The sequence below is a fragment of the Psittacula echo genome, assembly GCF_963264785.1.
Source record: "Psittacula echo genome assembly, chromosome: 4".
Lineage (NCBI taxonomy): Eukaryota > Metazoa > Chordata > Aves > Psittaciformes > Psittacidae > Psittacula > Psittacula echo.
This window is the reverse complement of record NC_137738.1, coordinates 110,646,705-110,660,149: the sequence shown is the minus strand read 5'-3', so window position 1 is coordinate 110,660,149 and position 13,445 is coordinate 110,646,705. Positions and strand designations below refer to the sequence as shown.

Sequence of the window (13,445 nt, the reverse complement as noted above, 5' to 3'; positions counted from 1 at the left end):
CAGTTAATTAACCTTACGCAAACAGAAGACATTTAGTATTTTAATCAGGACGATGAAGTCCTTAAAAACCGAAAAAGCTGGGGATAAGAATTTCCAAAAGCTGATCTATGATCTCCTCCAGTTTCTCAATATTCTGCCACCTTACGGGACAGAAGGCTGGGAAGTATGAAGGTAAAGAACAACTGAGAGAACATTAAAACGGTACAGTTCTCCAGGGTCAGCCTTCCTAGGGCTCTGTTCTACCTTCCACGATATTCCACACAAGAAGTGAGATTTTTTTTTTTTTTAAGTAAATTTAATAAGGTAAAATGATTTCTCTACAAAATAAATTCAGCATTTTAGAGGTCAAATGATTCATGCACATTCAGCAGATCTATGGGCAGGAAACAGCTGTAAGAAGCAGATCATAGAATCATAGAATAGTTAGGGTTGGAAAGGACCTTGAGATCATCTAGTTCCAACCCCCCTGCCATGGGCAGGGACACCCCACACTAAACCATGTCACCCAACGCCTCATCCAACCTGGCCTTGAACACTGCCAGGGGTGGAGCATTCACAACCTCCCTGGGCAACCCATTCCAGTGCCTCACCACCCTCACAGTAAAGAATTTCCTCCTTATATCCAATCTAAACTTCCCCTGTTTAAGTTTGAACCCGTTACCCCTTGTCCTGTCACTACAGTCCCTGATGAATAGTCTGTCCCCAGCATCCTTGTAGGCCCCCTTCAGATACTGGAAGGCTGCTCTGAGGTCTCCAAGCAGCCTTCTCTTCTCCAGGCTGAACAGCCCCAACTTTCTCAGCCTGTCTCCATATGGGAGGTGCTCCAGTCCCCTGATCATCCTTGTGGCTCTCCTCTGGACTTGTTCCAACAGTTCCATGTCCTTTTTATGTTGAGGACACCAGAACTGCACACAATACTCCAAGTGAGGTCTCACAAGAGCAGAGTAGAGGGGCAGGATCACCTCCTTCGACCTGCTGGTCATGCTCCTTTTGATGCAGCCCAGGATACGGTTGGCTTTCTGGGCTGTAACATCATAACATCTTTTATAAATACAAACCCAGGACTAGTCTATACACAAACAAGGGGCAAAGAAACATTTAAATGCTTATTGCTGCAATAAATATGATATGCTTTTGTGGCTCTTTTTCATCTCAATACTTCTCCCAGGTGCCATGCTTTGCACAGGTGGAACACAGGAGGGTGCAGAAAAAGTCCTCCACCTTGTTTATACTCATCTCTAATACAACTAAGTGGTTGATTTATAGTACAGATTTATGATCACTACTTAGAAGACATGAAGTACTACAGCAATTAATTCACAAGGGTAATGAATGCCTCTGCTTCTAACCATCAAGAAGATGGGTATCAGAGAAAAAAATCCTCAAGAGACAGGCAGAAGGCATTATTCATCTCATTCAATTTAGGTGCTTACATTCCCTTTAAATTCAACAGAACACAGTACAAGACGTCGAATTCTTTCTAGATTGGCCATACAAAGGACCTGGGCTTCTAAAGGAGGTATTTGAAACCAAACAGCATGGCTGCCTCCTGAAAGAATGTATTTGGTGCAATCAGGTATTATCATCAATGGAGATAGAAAAGCTACCTGTTGCCTTCTGAAGTTCAGACAAGATCACTGCACACAAGGAAAATGGCTGCTTAAACAAGTACTCTGACTTTCAATTGTCTATTTCTGCTATTTGCTCCCCTTCCTAAACTATCCAGAAGAGGAACAAAAAAATAAAACCACAGAAAGGAAACACAAACATTTTAATCATTCAGATCTTTCACAATGAATTAAATATCAAGACTTGGAATAAATTTGCTCAGAAACTCACATGACAATTGACAAAGAAGGGACAAAACAGATCTCTGAGTGGAGCTTGCTCCTCCAGCATCCAAGATGTGTGTCCAAATACTAAGATGTTATAAGCACAGAGGAACACTTTTGAAGTTTGCTGTTGTCAACAAATACAATATAACGGCACCTTCCGCATAGTTAAATTCACAGAGATACTAAAAGTGTTCCAGGCAACTCTCTAAAGCATGCAAGTACGCGTGTGGTAGTTCTCAGTTACTTGAAGATTTGGTTAAGAATCTTGTAGGGCCAAGATTGCTCTCTCCCTGTACATCATTCAAACAAAAGAGAACAGCTCACACTGTATCTGTGTGACCTCTGTGTCATAGCTTCAGAAGAGTCAGTTTATGCAAGAGGCAGAGATTTCTAGGCTTTCTGTAAGAACTAAAAAGGAGGTATCAAAAATAATAGCTAGGACAATGGTTTTTCCTACTAGGTAGATGGAGGAAGAGGAAAATAAGTTTAAGCTTCCCTACTTTCAAAGCACAATACTAATATCAACCTTTCCCTCACAAACTAAGAGGTGTGAAAGAGGAAGGGCCCTCAAACTGACCAGAAAGCCAAGAGGTTTTTTTAGGATGCTCTAGAACAGAGGTCCTGAAAATATCCACAGGAATTAAGTGTTACATCCTTTAAGTCACCCAATCCACAACACTTGACATGAAGTTGTGTCTGTACAATGTAGTTGGTGTATTGCTTAGCTCAGAACTTCAACTTTAAAGTGTGTTGAACTATATAAACTTTGGTTATATCCCAGGAATTTCATTCACAAGATGAGAAAAGTGGTAGCGATAAAGACCATGAGACGAACCTGACAACAGTGAGATGATGCTTTGTTATTTATGAATACGAACTTATGTTGGAAGGCATGACCCTGAAGACCACAACTGTTACCAGGTTTGGTTCTTAAAGCAGCACACAGGGAATGTGATATTCTCTCCCCAACATATTGCCATCCTCCTAAGCTATATGTCTATGTTACAGAAATGGGAAAATAATGAATACTTTGAATCATCTGTGTTTTCTGGGGCCTGAATTAATGTTATCTCCAGAACATGACAGCTCAACAGTGCTTGAATAAGAGCTGTATTTGAAACCTAAATTTCTCTAGCTATTTCCTGCAAATGTGGCACTGTCTTTTCTTTTGGCCTCAAACACACCACATTGGCTGAGCAGCTGTGACATTTCAGTGATGGCTAAAGAGCTACTCACTTCTTCAAGCAGAAAAACAAAGCTGTATAGTTTGGAGATCATTCACATGAAGTTATTATTCATCTAAAGTTACTATACTGCAGTACTGCACTGAAATAACTAGAAAAATACTAATTGTGTTTCTTATCTGCCCCACATCTCAGAGGTAAGTCAAAGGCACCTCAAAAAAAAGCACCAAGAAAAACAGGTGAGGAAAAAGGTATATCTATCAGGTCTAAAAAATTACTACCAGCACAGTGGAGAATGAATGACACAGTAAAATTTGGCTTAGGGAGATTTAGCAAAGAAACTGATTTTTACAATTAACCCAAAAAATGAATAAAGAATTGATTAGGAATCTACAACAAAGCATTGAAGTATCAGATAGAATACATGGGGAGAACCCTAGAATCCCAGGTTGGAAGAGACATCAAGGACCATCTGGTCCAACACTTCCTGGCAAAGCATGATCTAGACTGCTGTGCCCAGCACCCTGTCCAGCTGCATCTTAAAAGCATCCAGTACTGGGGAACCCACCACTTCCCTGGGGAAGCCATTCCAATGGCTGATGGGCCTCATTATGAACAATTTTCCTCTGGTCTGCAACCCGAATCTCCCCAGGAGTAACTTGTGCCCATTACACACAATTAAAATGGCACAATTAATGGACCATTACATTAGGGCATGTAGGCATAGGACAAGAGGGAATGGTTTAAAACTGACAGAGGGGAGATGTAGGTCAGATATTAGGAAGAAATTCTTTACATGAGGGTGGTAAGACACTGTCACAGGTTGCCCAGAGAAGCTGTGGCTGCCCAATCCCTGACAGCATTCAAGGCTAAGTTGGACGGGGCTTGGAGCAACCTGGTCTAGTGGAAGGCGTCAGTGCCTGTGGCAGGGGAGTTGGAACTGGATGAGCTTTAAGGTCTCTTACAACCCAAACTATTCTATGATTCTATGATCTTGCTTCTTGCTCCCCTTTACTCCTGGCTGTGCAGTTCCAGTTGTCCCATCATCTCTGATGCTCATCAGATCTTTGTCACAAGACAATTCAAACTCGGGAACTTTGCATCAGTTCTCTTTCTCTTCCTCCCTTTGAGTTATTCAATAATCTGACAGAAAACTGTTACCTCACAGGGCAGTCCAGAAAGCACAGCAGTTGTCAAAACGTGAGATGGGGCAAAAGGGCCAAACCCCCTCATTTTGGCCATAACATACTTCCCAACTGGCATACTGCATCTTGCAGAATACACACCAGATCTGACTGCTCTGCCCACCACAGAGGCTGTTTGCAGGCATGTGTGACAGTAACCAAATATCAAATTAAAGTGGCACATTTCACACATGCAGTTCCTTACCTGCCACAAACAGGGAGACTGCTGCTAACAGCGCTGTGGGCACACCCTAACGATGAGAGACTAAGCTGCATTCTCTGCTGAATGTTGTGACACTGCATTGAATTACTGGTCATTTAAAGCAGCAGTTAACTTCATCTGCTGGGCTAACCTGCATGTCTGCACTAACACACTGATTCCTGAGAACAAGGCAGCAATAAAAGGGGGTGAGGGGTTGAAGACACTTTATAGTGATTTTTCTTTTAAAAGGCACACTCGCTTACTTTTGACCTTGTAACAAATAAGAACAAAGATAAAAGCAAGAAAAGCCAATTCCTTTTAAATTTTCCAACATTTTTTCCATCATATAGACTAACACAAGGTAATCCTGAGGATTCTTTACAGTAATTCAAAAGACGACCTTCGGCAACACAAAGAGCATATAGTAAAAATAACGTGCAGAGACAGAGAAAGCAAAGCAGGCAAGCATGTTGCTTTACTTGTAAGCAAAATATGACACTTTATAAAGGGAAAGCTCGCTGCTAAATGCCCTGGCTTGGGCGTAAAAAATTACCCAGCCAAAACTACGCTACTGCGTTCAGATACACTTTTTCCTCCCCAAAAACCTGCCAGGCTGATACAACCTGCGAACATCCGAGGATTTACCACCAGGTGGCAGCGGCCACTCAAGTATTTGTTAGCTGGAGGCTCCCTGTGCCACACTGAGCTGCGGGAACTACACCGCGCTGTTCCCTCGGTACACAGAGGGAAAACATCCCTTCCAGGGAAAAATACTTTCCTTTCTTACACATAAAGAGAAATCTGTTTGCGTGCTTCCTAATTGGTGCTGCTTCTCCTAAACCGCAGTTTTCTTGTAAGAAATACGTGTTTTGAACAGCAGATCCTCGCAGGAAGTTCTCAAGTACTGGTACTTCCATAAGCATAAACCCAAGGGCTACCTTTACCCTCACAGCGCGCTGGCCTGCTTCTGAGGAGACGCCTCCACGACACCGGGAGCTCAGCAGGGCATGCGAGGGAAGGGACGGAGCCAAAGGCTTCACCCGCTACTGAGGGCGACCGGCTTCACCCCGCGGCAGCACCCACGGCCCCGGCTGCAGCCAGAGCCGCACCGCGGGAAAGGATACTGGTCCCTGTGCGGAGGAGCCCCTCCGACCGGGGTTCCCTCCCTTCAGAGCCGCGCCGCCCGCAGCCGGTACCTGGAGGAGGCCGCCCATCTTGGCGCGCAGGGCGCGGAACTCCTCCGGCGCCGTCTCGGGGTAGAGCTGCCCGCGCAGCAGCTCCTCCGTGATGTCCGCGTTGCCGTAGTAGGCGGACTGGGCGATGCCGCTGAGGAGCGCGCTCAGCGGCTTCGAGCCCTCGGACGGCGGCTGAGACGGCTCCGGCGCCGCCATCGTGAGGAGGGCTGAGACACCGCCCGCGAGTACGGCGGCCGCGCAGGGACAGCCCCCGCCGCTGTACCAAGTCTTCTCTTCGCGGTGAGGCGCATCGTGCCCTTAGCAAGGTAATTGTAATCACCGAGTACTCAACACGCAAATGGAAAATGCAGCGGCTCTGCCATTCAGACTAATTTTATTTAACACTAGTATTTAGGCACGTCGCACCGAGTACATGGAATTTATTTCAACAAAGTGTAATAACACACACCAACATGGAGCCTCCACCGACCAGTATTCCATTCCCTGACAATGCCATGCAATGTTCCAAAGGTCTCTGTGATTAAAACAGGAAAAAAAAAACCTCAACACAACAAAAACCCCACTTAAACCCCAATCCCATTAACCAGAACCAAACAGGAATGACACAACTGGGTACAATGCATTTTTCTTCTATGCTGATTCTTCAAGTACTCCATTTTACTGAACACTCAGGTAGTTTAAGGAAGCTTCCATCAGCTTTGCTCTCTATCCTTTTGCTGTAAGAGGCAGGGTTGGCCACAAAACACGGGGACAGTTAAGAAAAAGGTACTAACAAATATCAAGTGTTTTCTCTGTGCACCATTCTATACAAGTTTAAATATAAAAAATATTAAAATGCTTTGTACATACAAGCATGTGCAGTCACAAAAGAGACTGTGTGCTTTCAAGTCTACAGCAAATTGTCTTCTGCTAGTATCATTTATCAGTGGTATCACCACCTGATTTCAATTATTTAAGCCCTTCATAGTTACACTTTTTTGACATACAAGAAATATCACATTGCTCAAAAATATAAAACATAGGTTTATGATCAACATGATCTGTTCTGCCTAGTTCTTTATTCTGTATCTTTTTGTAAGTAGAGAATAGGCAAAGAACAAGTGCAAGCTGTCCTGGCCTGAGGGAATCTTCAAGCTAGAGAAACAGGAAAATTAAAGATGTAACAGTATGTGCAGCTAACAGTTTCTCCATTCTCCACTCTCTCCATTCATTTGGACAATACTTAAAATGTCCCTTTTCTATCTACAGCAGTATTTAAACAGCATCGTTAAAAGCTTTAAAGAATCTGGAGACACAGCAGTTCCTTTCAATGACTAGAAATTAATATATAGCATGAGAAACATAACTCCATCTGAGTACAGACTCCTTACTGCACAGCCGACCTTTCTGGGAGCAATGCTCTTCTCCGTACAGTTCATGGTTGCTCTCCTTGAAAAAGGGGGCAGGGTAGTAACTCTTCATGGCGTGCCCATATCACCACAGAATATGAAGTAAGATTTCCATCCCTCTGGTTTAGATCTCTGAAGATACTGTTCCCCGATGAGGTGCTTTCCTCTGCTGCAGGGTGATGGACACCATAATGAGCAATGCTGGTTTAGTGACTTAGGCTGAGGTACAAAGACAAATCTGTTCTTATAACTGCCTTTTCTTCTCAGATCTCGGCCTACTCAGTGTCTTGTGTGAAGATGGCAAGAAAGCTGGTGAAAGGTGCATATTTTGACTTCAAAAAGAGTATAAAATTATTCAGAATGCACGTGGCATCAATCAGTAACCTGTGTCTTTAAGGATATTATTTATTTATTTTGTAAACAACTCTATTTTTAAACAAATAAAAAATACATTGGAAAGTCTATATATATACAGTACATGTTCAATCTTCACTCCATTGCGATGCCATGGTTTTAAGTAGAAAAAAAGAGTTCTTGATCCAAAATTCAGTTGCAATATAACCCCCTTTGGCAGTACAGCACCCAGTAGTGCCAAGAGCCTGTCCTTTCAGGAGAACTTCATTTGTTATTTATCACCTGAACTGTTTTTCGGCCATAGTGGTAATAACTGTACGCAGATGTTACCGTCGTGAAAGCCGTGACGCACCTTTGGGGAAAATAGTTCCTGTAAGTCATTTGAGTCCAAGTACAATAATAAGAAAGTGTCATTTTCAAGCTCACCACTATTTTTCACTACACAGTCAAGGGCTATGTCCGACAGAAATAGGTTTTACAGTTAACATACTGAAATTCAGTTTTAAGTGGAGGATTAGATAAACAAAGGAACTGCCATGTACTGCAAAGTAGAATGTTTCAGTGTAATTGCATAGGAGACAAGATTTTACCATATTAGCCCTTGTCACAGAGAAAGGAAGACAAGAGATTCAATATTTGTAGCCTACATTAATTTTTACCAACTTGAGAACTGTCTGATGGGAGATATTATACACTGGTAGTATAAAAGGGGAACATTCAAACCACACAGGACTGGCATTTCTCATTTTACCAAGTTCCAAAGCTAAAGCACAAATTTTGGCTTCAGCCTCTTTTGTTCCCTTCTCAGACGCTGGGTAATAACCACCTATATTTCTAAATTAGCAGTGCTCCTCTGTGTCAAAGGCTGACACCATTCAGGTGAGAGCCACTGCTACAGTCCTACCCCTCCATTACCACTGCTCTCCCTTGGCCAACTCATCCAAGTAATTTTTGAGGGTGTGTTTATAGAAGACCCTGGTGAGTTACACCCAGCATTTCTTCATTACTCACACAATAGAATTGTACAACGGTTTGGGTTGGAAGGGACCTTAGGGATCATCTGGTTTAAACCCCCTTACCATGGGCAGGGACACCTTCCACTAGTTGCTCAAAGCCCCGTTCAACCTGGCCTTCAACACTGCCAGGGATGGGGCAGCCACAGCTTGCCAAAACCAGGAGATGCTAAAGAAGCTGACACCAAAATTAGCTGAACCTCTGTATTCATCAATAAAAGCAAAATAAGAAATTTGACCAAAACGAAGATGTCGTAACTCACTCAAGAGTCCCAGACAAGCAGCAAAGCAAGCATCTTTCACAGATGCAATTCTAGTTTTGGGCTTTCAAAAGGATGAAAAACTACATTGACTGTCAAGATCAAGGTCCCTAGTTCCTTAAAAGCTTTTAGGTTTGTTTTGGTTTTGTGGGGTTTTTTGAGTGTCTCTCCCTCCCCCCAAAAATAATACAAGTAACACTGGATTTTCTACTACTTTAAACTAAGTTACTTAGTAATTCTGCTGTTCAGCCTCTTTGTCCTGATCTCTTACAGAACTGCTCAGGGGAAATAACTGCACTTGTAACACCTGCCCTCAGCTACAGTTCAGCTTCCGGTACAGCTCACACCTCCAATGACAGTGAAAGGAACAGCCACTATTTAAGGAGTTACACTCCTGTTTGCCTGTTTTCATTCCATCCTTCCCCTTCCTTCCTATACTCTAGCAGGAATCACAGATTTCTTCAGGTGCTTTTCAAATAGGCTTCAGAAACCTGTATTTCAAGGTAGCAGGTATAACATAAAGCAAAACCATTTCCCATCTATTTTACTGACATGAAAGTTATTTCTTCAAGGACACCTATGGCATGAATAAATAAAAAATCCATACAGCCTTTCTTCCCACTCCCTTCTTTTCTATTAATCTGAATTCTGCCTATTCTGAAGACTTGTTTCTCAGCTCTTATTCCTGGATCCTAACTAGCATCGTTTGACTACTTTTTGCTTGTACAGTAAATTAAATACCAATAAATACCTAGCTCCTGTGCTTTCAAGAATAAAAGTGTAAAAAATTCAGGCATATGTGTCTATTACATCATCTCTGCATAGGTTTTTTTTGTGCCACACAATTAGATTAATCTCAATTACCTGTTTGTTTAAGAGTACATTAAATTATCAAAAAAAACAACAAAACCAAAAACAAGTGAAGAGATAAGTTACCATAATGTCTGTAGATATATGCTGTCCACATAATTGAAAACAGGAGCTGCTAAAGAAGCTGCCACCAAAATTAGCTGAACTGCTGTGTTCATCTGATAAAAGAAAAATAGGAAATGTGACCAAAATGAACATATGTACTATGCAAAGAATATAGACACTTTTATTACTGGTTTAAGTATTAGTCTATACACAGAAAATTTATTTAGGAGCCTCTTTTAGTGAGTTATATACTCAACTGAACTATACACTATACATACTCAAAATTAGCATGCACTCTGATAGAGCATAGCTGAAAACCTTTCAGGATGTAAACTGCCTTCAAATTGGTTGGCACTATTTTGAAACTGCACTCAGGGGTAGTAGGACTCAGCCCCCTCCCTCCAAACTGCACACCACTCCAAGTACTGCGGAGTTAGTTACTACTCTTACCTTACTAATGAATGTCGGTTTTAATTGGGCAGTAGCGTAACAGGGGTTAAAATATCTACTGAGTGTTCTCTGTTGGATGAGAAAAAGAGGGGAAAAAGAAGTCAATTTAGTACATTCAATTTGATATACCTCTTCACACAACACAGAAAAGTCAATTGTAGCATTAAAGATTATACTGCTATTGCTCTTACATGATTTACTACATAGCATGTATAGGAAAAATGTAAAAATAAATTTTATATGATTTATTACACATCATACACACGAAAAAAAATCAGTAGCTCTGATTCATCTTGACGAAACCTACTTTATGAAATACTGCTCTGCTTATAAATCTATCTGGTGAAAGAATAAGCACACCACCACATCTTAGGTTAAAAACCCAAGTTTTAAGTCACCATCAAGTCTCAAGATTAAAATCTTTTCTGGTTACAACTTTGTTGAAGGCTTACTCATATTTTTATAGTTGCAAAAATCATTGAATTGTAGAATGGTTTGGGTTGGAAAGGACCTTAAGGTCATCTAGTTTCAACGCCTGCCTTGGGCAGGGATGCCTCACATGAGACCACATTGCCCAAGGCTCTGTCCAACCTGGCCTTTGAACACTGCCAGGGATGGACCATTCACTTCTTTGCACAACCTGCTCCAGTGCCTCACCACCCTCACAGTAAAGAACTTCTTTACATCCAACCTGAACTTCCCCTGCTTTAGTTTAAACCCATTACAGAAGGTTTAATCAAAATACAATGGCTACATATTCCTACAATTTTGTTTAAGACTATACACTTACCGGTGGAGAAAGAGTTTTGTATCGCACATAAAAACCAGCAGCAATGAGCGCTACATCCCTCAGAATAATCATGGAAGTAAGGGGAACTGAAAAACCAAGCCAATAGGATCTAGTGAAAAATCATGTCCATGATTAAAACCAAACCAAAAAGCGAACAAAGCACGAAGCAAGAGGATAACCGCTCTCAAATGCTTCTGAACAAGTTTTATGCGTGACTGAAGGTTTTTACCATGACTTCTGAGTTTAATCTGAAGACTTAAAACAATCCAGTCCATGAGAAAATTTCTGATATAGCTACTCACTATTATTGCTTTAAAGAAATACACTTGAAAATGGCAGTATATACTAGTTGGTTTTGGATATGGCAGCATATACTAGTTGGTTTTGGATATGGCAGCACGTGCTTTCTGTGATGTGTGTTAAGTATTTAATCAGAGCAAATAACCAAGTGCAACTGACAAAGTAAGAGTTCCAAGCCATAGTTTTCCTACCAGAAACACCAGAAATATTACTACATGTGAAATCACCTTCTTTACCTTATACAGTACATGCAATTGATGTTTTCTCACCTGGGATAAGATTTGTACAGGTCAGGCTTACATAGAGCACACTGATGAGAATTTTATCAGCCAGAGGATCAAGAGCACTTCCCAAAGCTGATTTCTGATTAGCCCAGTTCCGTGCAATAAATCCATCCAACTGGGAAAAACAAAGGTCAACGTTTTTGTTAGAAAACTAAGAATAAAAATAGCTTATATAGGCTGTATACAGAGATACTTCATGAATGACTTCACATAATACAGCTAGCTTAAGATGAAATATGACACCGTTTAGCTGATATTTTATGGTTTTTTTTCATACTGCATTCCAGATTCTGGAAGCCGCTGAACATATTGAATTCTGATTATCAAATAATATTTTTTAAAAAAAGAAGAAAAAGGAAAAAAGAGTGACTGATGCTCTTAAAATTCACACAATTATTGTTACGATGGGTGGACCTGGGACACCTGCACACAGTAACAGACAACCAATGCATAAGCACTGACTGGAGAATGCCCACTTGAGGCTGGGTCAGGGAACTCTGATACTCATTCCCCGTGCTCCAACAGCATTAAGACCCCTTCAGGCACCTGCCAGCTCCCTTCACAATGTTGCCAAGGGCATATATAGCATAAAACCAAATCTGTATTGGAGTATCAATTTCAGTGCATGCCCATTGGATCCCCATAACCCATCACTATCCCCACAGCATTCCCAAGCTGATGCACACATACCAAATCCGTAACACCAGCCAAAACAAAGACACCCAACGCAACACTGAAGTTTTCTTCAACAATCAAATAGCCCAAAACTGGCGCCAAACCCATTCTTGCCATTGACAGTATGTTTGGGATGGTCCAGGGGTTTTCATACTGTAAAACAAGAAAGCAAAAACTTCAGGCCAGGAAGGCAAACCTCGATTTGGCACGTAACACGATTAATCAAGGCAAACACATACTTTAAGTTAAACCAACCTTTGTGTGCTGTTTGCGCAAGACACATGGACACGTTCCTGAGCTACTGAACATTAACCCAGCCTCCAGAGCGACAATGCGCCGCGGACAAAGACCCACAGAGCCCTCCCGAGGCTCCAACTCTGGGCAAACCCACCCGTTCCCACCAGCACCGGGGTTACGAGCGCTCCCCGCCCCGGGCCGCCCCACGCCTCTCCCCACCGTGTCACGTACCAGCTCGGCGTAGCGCCCCGCCGCACGCCGCTCCTGAGGGGGGTCCGATGGGGCGGCGGCGCCGCCGCTGAGGAGGCGCCAGGCGGCGGCGGGCTCCCGCAGCAGCCGCTGGGGCTGCCGCCACCACCCCGCCGGAGCCCCGCTGCCCGCCGCCCAGCAGAACACTCCGCTGTTGCCATGGCGGCGGCCGCCGCGCCCCTCCACCGCCGCTGCCCCGAGCCGGCTGACCAGAGGCCTTCCGCCGCCGCCCGGCCCCCTCCGCCCCGCGCCGCGGAGAAGCCCCCAGAACCCCCTGCCCAGCCAAGCGGCGGCCAGCATGGTGCGGGGTGGAGCCTGCCCGCGGAGCCTAGGCGAACTGCGGCCCTGCCCGCGGCAGCGAGCGGCCTCCCGCCGCCGGCGCCATCCGCCGCCCCGGCAGCCGTGCGGGGGCTCGGGGACAGGAGACGAGCCGCGGGCTGTGCGTGTGCGGCTGGGAGAGGAGCGCGCGACTTTTTGCGGCGCTTTACGGCAGTGCCTGTGCCGCTGCACCGCGCACTTTACGGCAGGCTGCCTCTCGCGGGGGGCGGACCGGCTCAGTTGGTAAATCGCAGCTGTGAGGAGAAGCGGGAAGAAGTGAGGAGAAAACGGGGTTTTCGCCGTTTAAGGACCTACCCGCTGGTTATAGCTGTCCCCTGGGGGCCCCTGGGAGCGGGCGGCGGCGTCCATGGCGGCATGGCGGGCGGCTGCCCGGGATCACACCGCTCCTCGTCACGACGGGCGGCGTTGTGCTCCAGCTGTTCTATAAGGGGATGAAGGAGAAAGTTTGCTTTATCGTAAGAAGCTTCTCAAAGGAACCAAATAGTTTCTTGTGCTCACTCTTCGGCCTCCCTCACCCACGTTTACTTTAGCTCAAGGAGGAAGAAGAGTTTACTTTTCCAAGTGCAGCCATTGATTTGCTTCTGAGACCT

The 13,445-nt window shown here is 44.0% G+C and overlaps 2 protein-coding genes across 4 annotated transcripts in view; both read right to left on the bottom strand.

Annotated features, from left to right (window-relative positions):
- COMMD1 (copper metabolism domain containing 1) overlaps positions 1-5,817 on the bottom strand; it is a gene marked incomplete at its 3' end in the record, with an annotated part of 85,425 nt that extends 79,608 nt beyond the window's left edge. The window contains exon 1 of the mRNA XM_080616214.1: positions 5,602-5,817. Coding sequence (XP_080472340.1) covers positions 5,602-5,796 — 195 coding nt within the window. The 5' untranslated portion in view covers positions 5,797-5,817. The remainder of the gene's footprint in view (positions 1-5,601) is intronic.
- Positions 5,818-5,947: 130 nt separating this feature from the next.
- On the bottom strand, positions 5,948-12,968 carry CRLS1 (cardiolipin synthase 1). 3 transcript variants are annotated; one of them, XR_013956646.1, is made up of 8 exons: positions 12,499-12,968; positions 12,046-12,183; positions 11,341-11,470; positions 10,772-10,857; positions 9,982-10,050; positions 9,553-9,644; positions 6,984-7,158; positions 5,948-6,115 (listed from the first exon to the last, which is right to left on the bottom strand). XR_013956646.1 is itself a non-coding variant. In XM_080616212.1 (7 exons), exons 1-7 carry the CDS (start codon positions 12,814-12,816, stop codon positions 7,059-7,061), a joined length of 933 nt encoding a protein of 310 aa, XP_080472338.1. In that variant the 5' UTR covers positions 12,817-12,968; the 3' UTR covers positions 5,952-7,058. The 3 variants fall into 3 exon arrangements, 2 of the variants coding, with proteins under 2 accessions (XP_080472338.1, XP_080472339.1); XM_080616212.1 differs by having other exon boundaries at positions 5,952-7,158; XM_080616213.1 differs by having other exon boundaries at positions 5,965-7,695; positions 12,499-12,966.
- Positions 12,969-13,445: the final 477 nt, after the last annotated feature.

Excerpts from the sequence above, each read along its gene's own strand:
- CRLS1 (XM_080616212.1), bottom strand. The coding sequence starts at position 12,816 with ATGCTGGCCGCCGCTTGGCTGGGCAGGGGGTTCTGGGGGCTTCTCCGC. Across the intron at positions 11,471-12,045 it reads TGGCTGGTGTTACGGATTTG|TTGGATGGATTTATTGCACG; the intron begins GTATGTGTGCAT and ends TGTTTTTCCCAG. Across the intron at positions 7,159-9,552 it reads ATATATCTACAGACATTATG|CAGAGGAAAGCACCTCATCG; the intron begins GTAACTTATCTC and ends ATCACCCTGCAG.